This window comes from Nuphar pumila, chromosome 15 (assembly GCF_984573655.1).
Source record: "Nuphar pumila chromosome 15, dmNupPumi1.hap1.1, whole genome shotgun sequence".
Classification (NCBI taxonomy): Eukaryota; Viridiplantae; Streptophyta; class Magnoliopsida; order Nymphaeales; family Nymphaeaceae; genus Nuphar; species Nuphar pumila.
Window position 1 is genome coordinate 73,332,999 of NC_143263.1, and position 14,270 is coordinate 73,347,268.

The window sequence follows — 14,270 nt, forward strand, 5'->3', positions numbered from 1 at the left end:
TCTCTCTCTCTCTCCTTAAGCTTAGAAGTGAGAATGAACATAGTGACCCCATAGATACGTTTTCTTCAATTTCCACTTTAGCATTCCACATTTTGAAAAATCGGAAAGGAGACTTTGGCCGATCAACTGGTAGTGTAGAGTGATAATGAGAACGTTGTCCTTTGGACCTTTCACCATAAATTCACTGGACTCACCCACCAACTCAACATCGATGGAATTATAAGGCCACAAACAAATGCTTCCGGTCATTGGGACATAATCAAAATTACTGATAAATTTGTAATTTTGAAACTCAGCAAGATGACGAACATCCACAGTCGAGGAAAGTTTACAACCGAGCAAAAATACATTTTCCACCGTCTTAAGCCTAAGAACCTCTCTAATTTCACACCTTGCCCAAGCACGGCCAAGGCCTCTCAGCACGTTCCATGAGGATGCGTTTGATGGCACATCTAAGATTGGATGGAACAGCATAACATAACAGACATAGCATGTCAGCGTCCGTTTCGACTAGGTTCCTTGTGTCTGGCATTCGATTTTTACATTGTGCTTAAAAACATATAGATAGTGTCAGATAACTTTGTTTTGATTTAGACTACTCAATCCACCCCACATATGTTGAGTGTTTTAACATGTTTATTATGGGTTTTATCCTCGGATATGGATCTCAAATTAGATGTAAATATTAAAAAATATTTGATTTGATAACTTAATTTTTTATAGTTAATTTGCTTTTAGGGTTTGATATTTTGATGATAAACTTTCATAATTAAATGTGATATGACATTGATTAAATTGTTTATATATAAAAAATATCAATTCTTATTTTATCTCGAATGACTCAAATTGTAAACATTTATTAGTATTTAGACTCAATCTGAGATCCATATCCGAGGCTAAAATCCATAATAAACATATTAAAACACTTGGTCAGGCGGATCAAGTCGTACGATTCAAAACAAAGTTATCCGACCCATAATCTGTGTGTGTGTTAATGGTGTTCACATACAATGTAAAGTAAACCTTGGACACACGGAACACAATCTTTTATACAATCAAAACAAACATTTAACTTGGTACAATTGTTACAGAAGAGAGACAAAACGCCCTCTTCATTTTGTTCGTTTATTTCTTTAAATCCTAAACGAGCCCTTAAATGCACAACACACACAATCACCACTTCCACTCAGGTTTTCAAAGCAAAGTCTTAACAATCATTGTGAATTGGCCTGAATCAGCCTGAATCGGGGTTGAATCAACCGATTCTACGCTATTTTAATGTTTTATACTTTGTTGATTTTTTTTTTTAATTTTTTTAAGTTTAAACAAAAGAGAATCCACTGATTCAGCTCGAATCAATTAGAGTCTGTCTGAATTGGCAGATTCTTTGCATCATTTTGAAGATCGATTCATGCCCCCAAAACTGATCCTGACAACATTGAAACTCAAAGTATTAAGAAGGAAAATTTCCATTTTGGGGCCAACCTTTTGCTCCTAATCCAAAATATGGGCCTCACTATTCTGAAATTCCTAATATGCTCTGGAGTTTTCTTGGAAACTATAAAAAAGAAGAGCACAAATATTTGTTGGTTTTTTTGGTTTCCAGTAATATCCTTTGAAATTGAAATATACTCATCTTCATGAAAAATAAGAGCACAAATATTTTGAACATTTTATTATCAAAATAACAGTTTCCGAAATGAAAAACACCGTGTTTACATATAATGATCAGAGCAGACTTTGATTTACCATCTCCAAAGCAATGCAGTGCAAATAATTATAGGGGTATAACATTTATTAACTGCATATCTATATCAAATCCAGGGGAATGCCATCCGGATATTGTCTTTTCAGCTTTTCCAGCATTTCTTCCCATTCCTCCTCATTTGTTTTATCGAACAGAAAAGATCCCAATACTTCCAGAGCTTTAGGAAGTCCCTTGCAAAGGGAAACAGCCTGCTTTGAGAATTCGAAGTATTCTTCAGGTGGTGCATCTTTCCCAAAAGCATGGTAACTGAACAATTGAAGCGCTTGTTCATCATTCAATTTTTTTGGCGAGTACTTCTGGTGCTTCTGGGCATTGAGCAGAGCTTCATTATCTGTAGTGACAATGATCCTGCTGCCAGGACGGAACCAGTCTTTCTCGCGAACCAGTGCATTAAGTTGGCTTTCGTCACCGACGTCATCGAGAATGATAAGAACTCTCCCACCACTGACCGTTTCTTTGATGACATTGATTCCCTTATCAACATCATTTATCGATGAATCTTTTTTCTTCAGAAGTTCACGGACGAGTTGGTTTTGCAGAGACACAAGGCCACCTTGTTCTTCACCTTGTTCTCCAACTTGTTCTGAAGCATCTTTAACATCTGGAATGAAGCAACATGCATCAAACTTGAGAAAGATTCGGTTGTAGATGACCTTAGCAAGTGTTGTCTTTCCGATCCCCTGCTTTCCATGGATTGCCACCATTTTGACATCTTTAGCTTCCACATCCAACAACCTCATCATGTCTTTTACCTTGGGATCCATTCCGATTAGGTGTTTTGGTAGATGTAAGGGAGGATTCTTCAACTCTAGCATGATCCTTTTGATAACTCTGTCTATCAATTCACCCTCCTCACTGAAATAATCCACAATAAGGAATAAATATGCAACAGCATAGTTGTTTTCGTTTGTATGAAACATTGGTGGCCTTAGGCTATTCAAGGAGGCTCATCAACACTTGCATTTTGCACCAAGAGTAAGTGTGGTTGACTGATTCTAGTATCTCAAACAGTAGCCAAATGTAACTTGAGAAAGTTCAGCCTTACCATGGATGGCATTGGCTCGATGGTTTTGAGCGCATCCTGTCTCGGATGGGGTTTGACTAGGGCTGAGCATTGGGCCAGCCTAGCCCGAGATCCAACAGGCCCGAACCAGACCTAGGACTGCAGAAGCTCCCAGCAGTCCATTGTTGGCTTCGGGCTGGGCGCGATTATTATCAAGCTGAGGCCTAGGTGTGTTGGGTGGACCTTTTAAGCCAGACTAGTAATGGGCCAAGGCTGGGCCGGGCTCCATTGAGATCTTGTTTTAATTAGCCCTACCGTGGATCGGCTTGTTTATTAGTCAGGCTGAGCCGAGCTCAACATGTATTGGGCTCAGGCTACACATGGGTAACCAAGCCAATGCCCACCCTTAGGTTTGACATTATCTGGTCATGTCATTCACGATTTAGGTGGACGGGGAAAAAATGCAACCTTTGTTATGGGGCCTCGAATGGCTATCCACCACGAATACCGTTTGCTTCAAAAAATAATTAAGAAAGCCGTTTGCCATAAGATACAATCCACTTATAACCATAATACAAGATGCACTCTTTGGAAGGAGGTTGGCTGGTAAACCGTAAACGGGTTGAGTAGCCGAATACATATAACATCTATAACAATGATGATCATGAAAAATGTGGCATGTCTAAACCGTAGAAAACTTCAACAGAGTGACATTGAGCAAGCTGGCAAAGCACCATAAGATTGGTGGCTTCCCATGACCAAGCCATGCAAAGAAAAGCATGACCAATTACTGAGAGGTATGATATATATATATGCATTATGTAGGATCGGATTTACTGCGACCACATTTACTAGATACAGGCCAATCCTTCAAGCCTTGGTACAACTAACAGTGCCTTGCAATTTTTAGATTGAAGACCATGGTTTTCTGACACGTATATAGGAGGTGACTTGATAATCTCAAAACTATATTGACTCTGGAGTGGAGTCAAGTCAATTTTGGCCAGCTTTGGAAGGAATCTTTCCGCACACAATAATGCAACCAGACAGGCCACCGACTAAACGCTTTCCACCCTTTGAGTGCTGACCTCATTCTGATGCTTGTGCATTGATATAGGGACCACCCACCCCTAATCACCAAACAGGAGCAAAAAAAATTAAGAGCCAGTATGCCACATTGAGTTGTGGAAATGGGCTCTGGTCTTTAACACAAGTTGGTGGGCAAATCTTTATCCGGGTTTGGATTTGAGCAGACCCTAATCGACCATTGATTCATTGACCGCCTAGGCTCGGTAGGGTATGAATGAAGCCCACACCTAGGGATGGCAGTGGACCGTGGGAAAGTGGGGCTCTGCCCCGCCTCGCCCCGTTTGGACTGGGGATGAAGGGTATGAAACGGGGATGGAGGCGGGGACGAAGGTTAAAATCCATCCCCGTCCGGGGGTGGAGGCGGGGATGGACGTGCACTTTTCCCCGCCCCGCCCCGATCCCTGCCTCATCCCTGCCCCAACCCCGCCCCGACCACTTTTCCCTGCAATATCCCCTCCCCGCCCCGCCTCATCCCCGTTTGAACCGGGGATGGAGGACATGAAACGGGGATGGAGGATAAAATCCATTCCCCGCCGGGGATGGAGGCGGGGGTGGAGGATAAAATCTTGAGGTGGGGGTGGAGACCTTGTCCCCCGCCCCGCCCCACCCCAGTGCCATCCCTACCCACACCTTGGCCCAAGCTAGAACCCTTTTTGGACCAAGGCCAACACATTTTTCAGCAGTTTTGAACCAAGGATAAGCCCAAAACACAGAATACTTGGAAAAGTATCTTAGAATCTTAGAAAAGCTACGAAGCCTCTTAGAACCATAGAAAAGCTGCACAAATTCATTATGTAGTATCCGGTTGTACCCACTCACCCTGATAAACCGGATAAGTTAGGACACTGAATTTTGAAATCGCATTGTAATTTCCTGGTTTATGCCATTTATCTGGATAAGTTGGTGTACCCAAACACCACAGGTTTTTCAGGGAATCTGTTCTTTCCCCACCTGAGAAAGAGCAGAGGCACAATGAAAATGAGTACCCGTTAGTTGCCCAAGCGATATCTTAGTTTATCTGGATAAATGGGTGCATGCGAACACCTTGATTTCTTAATCAGGAGCTGTCTGCTCTTGCTCAGCCTGACAAAGAACAGATGCTTATTGATGCAGAGTACCAATTACTCAACCGATTAGCTCAGCTATGAGATCAATTCAGTAACATGGAGAAGAAAAGGAAAAAACTCATACCCCTTACTATCGAGCTTGAATCCAGGAGCCTCCCCTGCCACTTTGAGAGCCTTTTTCCATTCGTTGACCTTCTCTACTCCAAACCTTTTCTCGAAGGTAGGCAACTCCTTGCCGTAGTCTCCCTGCTGCGTCTGCACATCCGAAGGATCGACGTAGACGAAAACGGGGATGACCAACCGTTTGCAGTTGACGATATCGGTGAGCTCCATAAGACACCATCGCGAGTCGGCGTAACGCTTCGAGAAAATGGGCACGAAGATCTCCGATCCCTTGATCGCCTTGAACAAGCGATCGCCGATCTTGTCACCCCTCTCCAATTCCTCATTGTCGAAGAACGTCCGGATGCCCATTCGGACGAGTTCGTCGTAGATGTGTTTGGTGAAGTTATGGCGCGTATCTTCTCCTCTGAAACTGAGAAAGACATCAAACTCGAACCGTGGCTCTGACACCATGCTAGACGTTCTCTCAAACAGCCTGTTTTCAGCCATATTTGAGGGATTTTTTGTTACACCGGATGCAGCCGAAGAAGATGGGCTTTGCCGGCGTCTGCGTCCAGGCCAGATCTTATATAGAAACGGGCACAGACAGTGGAGGTTGACCATCTAATCTCCGAGGCAAAACCGCGTTCAACTTTGCGTGGCAGAGGAGCTGCACGAGCAAGTTGTAATTTTTTATTTGCGTGGCAGGCAAAACCTGTGATGTGATGACTGCTGAAATGAAATGACTGGTTTTGGATGTAAATATCCAACTGCCACTTGACCTTATCTTGGCATAAATGGACTTTTTTGTTGGCCCTCAAGAAGTTATGACATATCTAGGCAAGTTGTTTTTCTTCTTTAGATAGATCATCGCACTCAGACTCACTGTGATTGGATCTGGATCGGATTTTGTGTTTAAACCTGGTTCTATGGGCTGATTAAGCAATGCATGATTAAAGTCTGATAAACAAGCCGAGTTGTTCATGGCTCGACTTGGTTTGGCTCATATTAATCTGTTCAGAATTATAAAATGAGTTCAATGAAACTAACCACAAGCATTTGGTGTATTGTTAACCAAGCCGAGTATGAACAAGCTAAGCTTGTTCAATTAGATAATTAAGCTTATATAGTTTTTGAATATCATATGTACGAAAAATGAGACCTTAACTGGTTGGATGAGTGCTTGTAAGCAAGAGGTCCAGGGCTTCATTGTCACTGTACACCCTTCAGGTATAAAAGCTTTTTATTTATTTATTTAAATGAGCCAGCTTTGGCTCGGCTCATCTGGCTCGGGCTTGTAGAAGATCCAGCTTTAAACAATCCCAGCCCGAACAGCCCATGCTCTGTTTGTTCGCTTGTTAATTACCAGCAATAAGCATGATCCTTGTCACGGGATATCGACCCAATCACTTAAGATATGGACAAATGTGGACCTGTGGGGGTACGGCCTGTAAACAGCCAGGCCTCAAACTTACTGTATATATACACCTTGAATCCCACCCGTGTTCACCAACTGCCCTAAAATCTGCTATCCTTGACTTGACTCTTAATAGCGACATTTCAACTACCATATAATGATTTTTTTTTTTTTTTTGGAGAAGAACCATATTGAATGAGTTAGTTCGTTGAATATTATTTTATTTATTGAATTATGGCCCATATTTAATGCTACCCATCCATGGGATTTTGCCCTATGAATTGAAATCCTAATCCTAGAAAAGGAGGGGCAAGAATTAGAAAGAGCTAGATAAAAATGAAGCGGTATAACTTAGATACTTTGGAAACTTAGGATAAAGTTGCACTAAAATAAGATGCGTTGACCCGATTTCGATCTATGTAGGGCAATCAACGCGTTGGGCACCAACCCTAATTTTCAGTTATGAACATGAAAATGCTGACCTGAGCATTATACAGTCCGTGTTTGGGTCATGATTTTTACCGAGTAAATTTTTTATAAAAGTTCACCCTCAGGGTAACCAATCCAATGGCTTATCTTTTCATGTCAAATTATTACAAGATCAAAGCAAGAAAAGAGCAGAACTCATCATGGGGGGGGGGGGGGCGGATTTGGGGTGTTTGGCAGAACTGGGCTGTATCCCAGTCCTGCCTCCCGGCCCAGTTAAAAGAAAATAAATAAATTTAAAAGCCCAGTCCTAGCCCAGCCCTGACTGCAGCAAATAGTTTTATGTCCATATGGAATAGATTTTTATTAATAATTGCAGCCATTTTTTATATCCCCCCCCCCCTCACATGAATCCTAGCTACGCCCCTGAAACTCATGGCCATCAAAGGCCCCTTACACAAGAGGCAGTGGGGAAGATATTAGGATAGCAAGAGTAGATAGAATGATAATTTAGAACTACAGAACGTGCTAAAACTGAGATGAACGGACGAGGCAGTGTTATGCAAGTTTAAGCTTAATATGTTCTATCTATTTGCTGTTTTAATAATGAAAATTTTTAAAGGTCACACTTATGGGCGAAAGTTTACATATAATGATCAGAGCAGACTTTGATTTACCATCTCCAAAGCAATACAGTGCAAATAATTATAGGGGTATAACATTTATTAACTGCGTATCTATATCAAATCCAGGGGAATGCCATCTGGCCGGGTATTGTCTTTTCAGCTTTTCCAGCATATCTTCCCGTTTCTCCTCACTTGTTTTATCCAACAGAAAAGATCCCAATACTTCCAGCGCTTTAGGAAGTCCCATGCAAAGGGAAACAGCCTACTTTGAAAATTTGAAGTATTCTTCAGGTGGTGCATCTTTCCCAAAAGCATGGTAACTGAACAATTGAAGCTGTTAAGCATATCTATCTTTGGATATGCATATGCAATTTCCTTGTTAAGTAGACCTACCATCACGGTAGGTAATTTCTGAATCTTTCCTTATTAAGTGGCATTCTGTTACCATGATAAGTCTGGCCTAGATTCGGTTGTTGGGTTGCCTCCTTTATCACTTTTTAGAAGGAAACCTGTTTTTCATCTCTTGTATATTTTTATGCTGTGGGTGTCTTGATGCAAGCGTATGAGTACCTCTTAATAAAATGAGTCTCTCTTACTCATGGATGGCTGTATATGCCGAACCACGTATATTTTTGTTGTGTGGTGTTTTTCTATAGTTTTTCTGTTCTTCATGATATCAGAGCCAGGTTCTGAAGAAACTCAAGGCATTTTTTTTTCATGGCGGACGAATCATCACAAAAAGAAGATAGCTCAACCATTGAGCAGCAGGTTATCATGCATGATAATGTGAATCCTGCACTCAAAATCACTACCGAACCTCTCACTGGGTTCAATTTTTTGACATGGGCTAAATCGGCTAAACTCTTCTTGAGTGAAAAGTCAAAACTTGGCCAAGTCACCGGAAGTAAGCCAAGACCACCTGTAGGAGATCCAAAGTTAGAAGAATGGGAGTCAAATGACCATACGATCATGTCGTGGCTTTTGAACTCGATGGACAAGAAGATTGCTCGAGGGTTTCTTTTTCTTGAGACAACCAAAGACGTTTGGAAAGCTGCTCATGAACTCTATGGCCAGTAGTTCAATATTGCTCGAAGATATGAACCCGTTCAAGAAATTAATGGCTTGAAGAAAGGAGACAAGACCTTCAGTGAATACCTTGGCCAACTTAGAGCTCTATGGGACGAGTGGGAGTCATATACTCCCTCGGTCGCCGATGCTGCTACTCTTCAGAAATGGAGAGAACACGACAAGATCTTCCAAATGTTGGCTGGTCTGGGACTCGAATATGAACAACTCTGAAGCCATGTACTTATGACCCCTGATCTCCCTAAACTTAATGTCATTTGCTCCATTATTATGCGTGAAGAATGTAGGAGATAAGTTATGAACACCTCAAGTAAACCTGAGGAAATACTTGAGTCTCAAGCAGCTATGTTGATCAAGCAAAAGAACTATAGTTCCATGTCTGACAGTAAGTTAAAGGAAAAGAAAAAATTATATTACACATATTGTAAGAAGGAAAACCATACTCGTGAAAGGTGTTGAAAATTAAATAAAAAAACCCAATGAGGGTAAACACAAAGATGCTCAAGCCCTTCATGAAGAGCAAGGTGAGACTCCAGTAACGATGGAAAAGCTTAGTCAACTATTGCAGAATTTTACTAGACAAAATTTAACAACATTGGCTACAACTCGCGAGAATACCGATGAGACAAGTAACTTTGGTTTCTTCTCTCAATTTGCTGAAAAATAATAATTGGGTTATTGATTCAGGGGCATCAGATAATATGGTCGGTTCTAGAGAGGCTATAGTTAACATAAAAAATGATTCGAATATCAAACCCATTACTATAGCTAATGGTGGCAAGATTAGTGTTGCTGGGAAAGGAGATGTTCAATTTTTTGCAAAGAAAAATTCCATTGATGCTATGTTTATGCCAGAATTAGCTTCGAACCTTTTGTCAGTAAGTAAGATAACCAAGGCTTATAACTGTGATGTAATTTTTTCGCCCTCAAAGGTTATGTTTCAGGATTGGATCACAGGGGAGACGATTGGTGAAGGTTCAGAGTTTCGCGGACTTTACTACCTATCAAATAAAGTGTTGGCAACCAATTCAAATAAAACTGATGATGAAGTGTGGCAATGTAGACTGGGACACCCATCCAACTTTGTGCTAAAAAAATTGAAGCCGAATTTGAACTTTGAATGCAATTCCTATGAAATATGTCGGTATGCCAAACTTACTAGGCCTCCTTTCTATTCCTCAGAGAGCACATCTAAAAATATGTTTGACTTAGTTCATTCTAACGTCTGGGGTCCAGTCCCTATTGAATCGTATAACGGATTCAAATATTATTTGTTGTTTGTTGATGACTATTCTAAAGTTGGCTGGATATATTTCTTAAAAACAAAGGATGAAGTTTTTTCCAGATTTGAAATTTTTTACAATAAGATTGTCACTCAGTTTGGAGTCAAGATTAAAACTCTTCGCACTAACAATGGAACCAAGTATATAAATCAACAATTCACAAAGTTTTTGATTCAAAATGGGATTGACCATCAGACCTCTTGAAGTGAGACTCCTCAACAAAATGGGGTCTCTGAGAGAAGAAATCGTCATCTTCTAGAGGTTGCCCGTGCTCTGATTTTTCAAAGTCAAGTTCTTGAGTATTTTTGGAATGAAGCTATTTCTACTGCCAACTACATTATAAATTGTCTCCCTAGACGTGCCCATAAAAATAAGGCTCCTATCGAAATCCTAAAGGGAAGAAATCACTCAATCAAGCATTTTAGAAAATTTTGTTGTGTGGTCTATGTTTGGAGGTCATCAAAACATAGAAATAAACTACAAACTCGAGCCATCAAATGTGCTTTTTTAGGTTATTCTCCAACAAAAAAGGGCTATCGTTGCTATGATAAAATTTCAAAAAGAATGTTTATTTCGCGTGATGTAAGATTTGATGAATCTCAAATCTACTTCAACACTATTGTTGGTCAGGGGGAGCACGAAGCTACCAATAATGATCAATTACCTCTCCTAAATATAACTCCTCAAGCCGAGTGTATGCCTCTTCAAAAAGAAGCTCAAACTCAAAATACGGATTCTACTATTGAAGAAGACAATATTGGGCAGAATGAAAACAATTACATGGTCCCTCTTCGACGATCAGAAAGGATACGAGAACCCTCCACTAGACTGAGAGACTATGTGATGTATAGTTCTGTCAAATATCCCATTGAATCTCACGTTAAGTATGACAAATTTTCTCGTGAACATACGACTTTTCTTACATACTTGTCAAATATGATTGAGCCTGAAACCTTTGAGCAAGCTTATCAAGACCCAGAGTGGAGAAAAGCTATTGAAGATGAGTTAGATGCTTTAATTAAAAATGAAACGTGGGATATCATTTCCCTTCCACCAGGAAAAAAACTAGTCAGTTGTAAGTGGGTGTTTAAATTGAAATTTAGAAGTGATGCCTCGTTGGACATATACATGGCCCATCTTGTTGCTCGAGGGTTTTCTCAAACTGAGGGAATCAATTATACAGAGACGTTTGCTCCTGTTGCTAAGATGACCACCCTCAGAACTCTACTCTCAATTGCTTGCAATCTAAAGTGGGAATTATTTCAGTTGGACGTGAAAAATGCTTTCCTTCAAAGAGATCTCCAAGAAGAGGTTTATATGATGATACCACAAGGGCTTGGATATAATAAACAAGGTGAGCTTGTTTGCAAGCTAAAAAAGTCTATCTATGGACTTAAACAGTCTCCTCGAGCTTGGTATTCAAAACTAAGCTCAGCTTTATTAGAGTTTGGATATGAAAGGAGTGTGTCAGACAATTATCTCTTTACATATAGAACCACTAACCAAATCTCTCTAGTTCTCGTGTATGTTGACGATATTGTTATTACAGAAAGTGATGCCTCCATGATTGAAAAAATGAAGAAATATCTACATCAAAAGTTTGACATCAAAAACTTGGAAAGGTTAAAATACTTTCTTGGAATAGAAATAAGTCATTCAAAAAGAAGGTTATATCTTTCTCAAAGAAAATACACTTTAGATCTTTTGAAAAATACTGGAAAACTTGGAGTCAAACCTGTTGTGATGCCTATTGAAGTCAATCACAAGCTAGATATGGTGGACCAAGGAGAAGTTGAAGACATAAAAAGATATCAACAAATCATGGGAAAGCTCATCTACTTGACTGTCACTAGACTGGACAACACATATGTCGTTAGCGAGGGAAGTAAATACATGCATGCTCCTAGGCCAGCCCATCATCAGCTGTAAATTGAATACTTAGGTATTTGAAAGAGGCTCCAAGACGTGGTTTGTGGATGAAAAGAAATGGAAGCACTACTATTGAAGGCTATGTAGATGCTCATTGGACAGGGAGTGCGTTTGACAGGAAATCCACTATTGGTTTTTGTATAATGATTGGAGGAAATCTGGTTTCATGGAAGAGCAAAAAACAGAAGGTCGTATCAAGATCCAGTGTCGAGGCTGAGTATAGGGCCATGGCCAATGCAGCGTGTAAACTCACATGGCTAAATGCTCTCCTTAAGGAAATGGGGTTGAAACAAGATAACCCCATGAAACTCTTATGTGATAATCAGGCGGCGATACATATAGCAGCCAATTCAGTTTTTCACAAAAGGATCAAGCATATCGAAATCGATTGCCATTTTGTCCGTGATAAAGTTCAAAACAAAGAAATTGTAATGCCGTTTGTCAGAAGTGAAGATCAATAAACAAATATTTTCACTAAACCAGTGACAAAGTAAAAATTGCTTAGTACAATGTTCAAGTTTGGAATTGTGAATCTTCACGCCTCCCAACTTGAGGGGGAGTGTTAAGCATATCTATCTTTGGATATGCATATGCAATTTCCTTGTTAAGGAGACCTACCATCACGGTAGGCAATTTCTGGATCTTTCCTTATTAAGTGGCATTCTGTTACCCTGATTAGGTTGGCCAAGATTCGGTTGTTGGGTTGCCTCATTTATCACTTTTAGAAGGAAACCTGTTTTTCATCTCCTGTATATTTTTATGATGTGGGTGTCTTGATGCAAGCGTGGGAGTACCTCTTAATAAAATGAGTCTCTCTAACTCGTGGGTAACTGTATATGCCGAACCATGTATATCTTTGTTGTGTGGTGTTTTTCTATAGTTTTTCTGTTCTTCAGAAGCGCTTGTTCATCTTTGAATTCTTTTGGTGAGTATTTCTGATGCTTCTGGGCATTGAACAAAGATTCATTATCTGTAGTGATAATGATCCTGCTGCCAGGACAAAACCAGTCTTTCTCGCAAACCAGTGCATTAAGTTGGCTTTCGTCATCGATGTCATCCGAGAATGATAAGAACTCTCCCACCACTGACCGTTTCTTTGATGACAATAATTCCCTCATCAACATCATTTATCGATGAATCTTTTTTCTTCAGAAGTTCACGGATGAGTTGTTTTTGCAGAGACACAAGGCGACCTTGGTCTGAAGCATCTTTAACGCCTGGAATGAAGCAAAACGCATCAAACTTGAGAAAGATTTGGTTGTAGATGGCCTTAGCAAGTGTTGTCTTTCCCATCCCCTGCTTTCCATGTTTTGCCACCATTTTGACATCTTTAGCTTCCACATCCGACAACCTCATCATGTCTTCTACCTTGGGATCCATTCCGATCAGGCATTTTGGTAGAGCTAAGGGAGGATTCTTCAACTCTTGCATGATCCTTTTGATAATTCTGTGTATCAATTCACCCTCCTCACTGCAATAATCCACAATAAGGAAGGCCAACTTATAAATATGCCACAACATAGTTGTTTTCGTTTGTATGAAACATTGGTGGCCTTAGGCTATTCAAGGAGGCTCATCAACACTTGCATTTTGCACCAAGAGTAAGTGTGGTTGACTGCTTCTTGTATCTCAAACAGTAGCCAAATGTAAGTTGAGAAAGTTGAGCCTTACCATGGATGGCATTGGCCCCACGGTTTTAAGCGCATCCTGTCTCCGATGGGGTTTGACTAGGGGTGAGCATTGGGCCAGCCTAGCCCGAGGTCCAACAGGCCTGAACCAGACCTACGACTGCGGAATCCCCCGGCAGTCCATTGTTGGGTTCGGGTTGGGCACGAGTATTATCAAGCTGAGGCCTAGGTGTGTTGGGTTGTACCTTTTAAGCCAGAGTAGTAATGGGCCAAGGCTGGGCCGGGCTCCATTGAGATCTTGTTTTAATTAGCCCTACCGGGATTGGCTTGTTTATTAGTCAGGCTGAGCCGAGCCCAACATGTATTGGGCTCAGGTTACACATGTGTAACCAAGCCAATGCCCACCCTTAGGTTTGACATTATCTGGTCATGTCATTCACGTTCTAGCTGTAGACGGGGAAAAAAATGCAATCTTTGTTATGGGGCCTCGAATGGCTATCCACCATGGCATTCACCATGAATAATTAAGAAGCCGTTTACTTCAAAAAATAATTAAGAAAGCCGTTTGCCATAATATACAATCCACTTATAACCATAATACAAGGTGCACTCTTTGGAAGGAGGTTGGCTGGTAAACCGTAAACGGGTTGAGTAGCCGAATACATATAACATCTATAACTAGGGGTGGCAATCGGGTCGGATTGGCGGGTTGGCGGGTCGGGTTGGCGTGTCAGCATTACCTCAACCCGAACCCGTTTATTAAACGGGTCGGCTGTGGCAAACACGAACCCGACCCGTTTAATAAACGGGTAACCCGACACGACCCGTCAACCCATTTAATAAATG

The 14,270-nt window shown here is 40.8% G+C and overlaps 2 protein-coding genes across 2 annotated transcripts; both read right to left on the bottom strand.

The window, feature by feature from the left end:
* Window positions 1–1,714: 1,714 nt before the first annotated feature.
* Window positions 1,715–5,705, bottom strand: LOC149815595 (disease resistance protein RUN1-like). The gene is made up of 2 exons (XM_089990680.1): window positions 5,052–5,705; window positions 1,715–2,623 (listed from the first exon to the last, which is right to left on the bottom strand). Exons 1-2 carry the CDS (start codon window positions 5,651–5,653, stop codon window positions 1,810–1,812), a joined length of 1,416 nt encoding a protein of 471 aa, XP_089846806.1. The 5' UTR covers window positions 5,654–5,705; the 3' UTR covers window positions 1,715–1,809.
* A 7,144-nt stretch (window positions 5,706–12,849) lies between these two features.
* Window positions 12,850–13,176, bottom strand: LOC149815596 (disease resistance protein L6-like). Its single transcript, XM_089990580.1, has one exon. The coding sequence runs from the start codon at window positions 13,174–13,176 to the stop codon at window positions 12,850–12,852; it is 327 nt and encodes a 108-aa protein (XP_089846706.1).
* Between the last annotated feature and the right edge of the window lie 1,094 nt (window positions 13,177–14,270).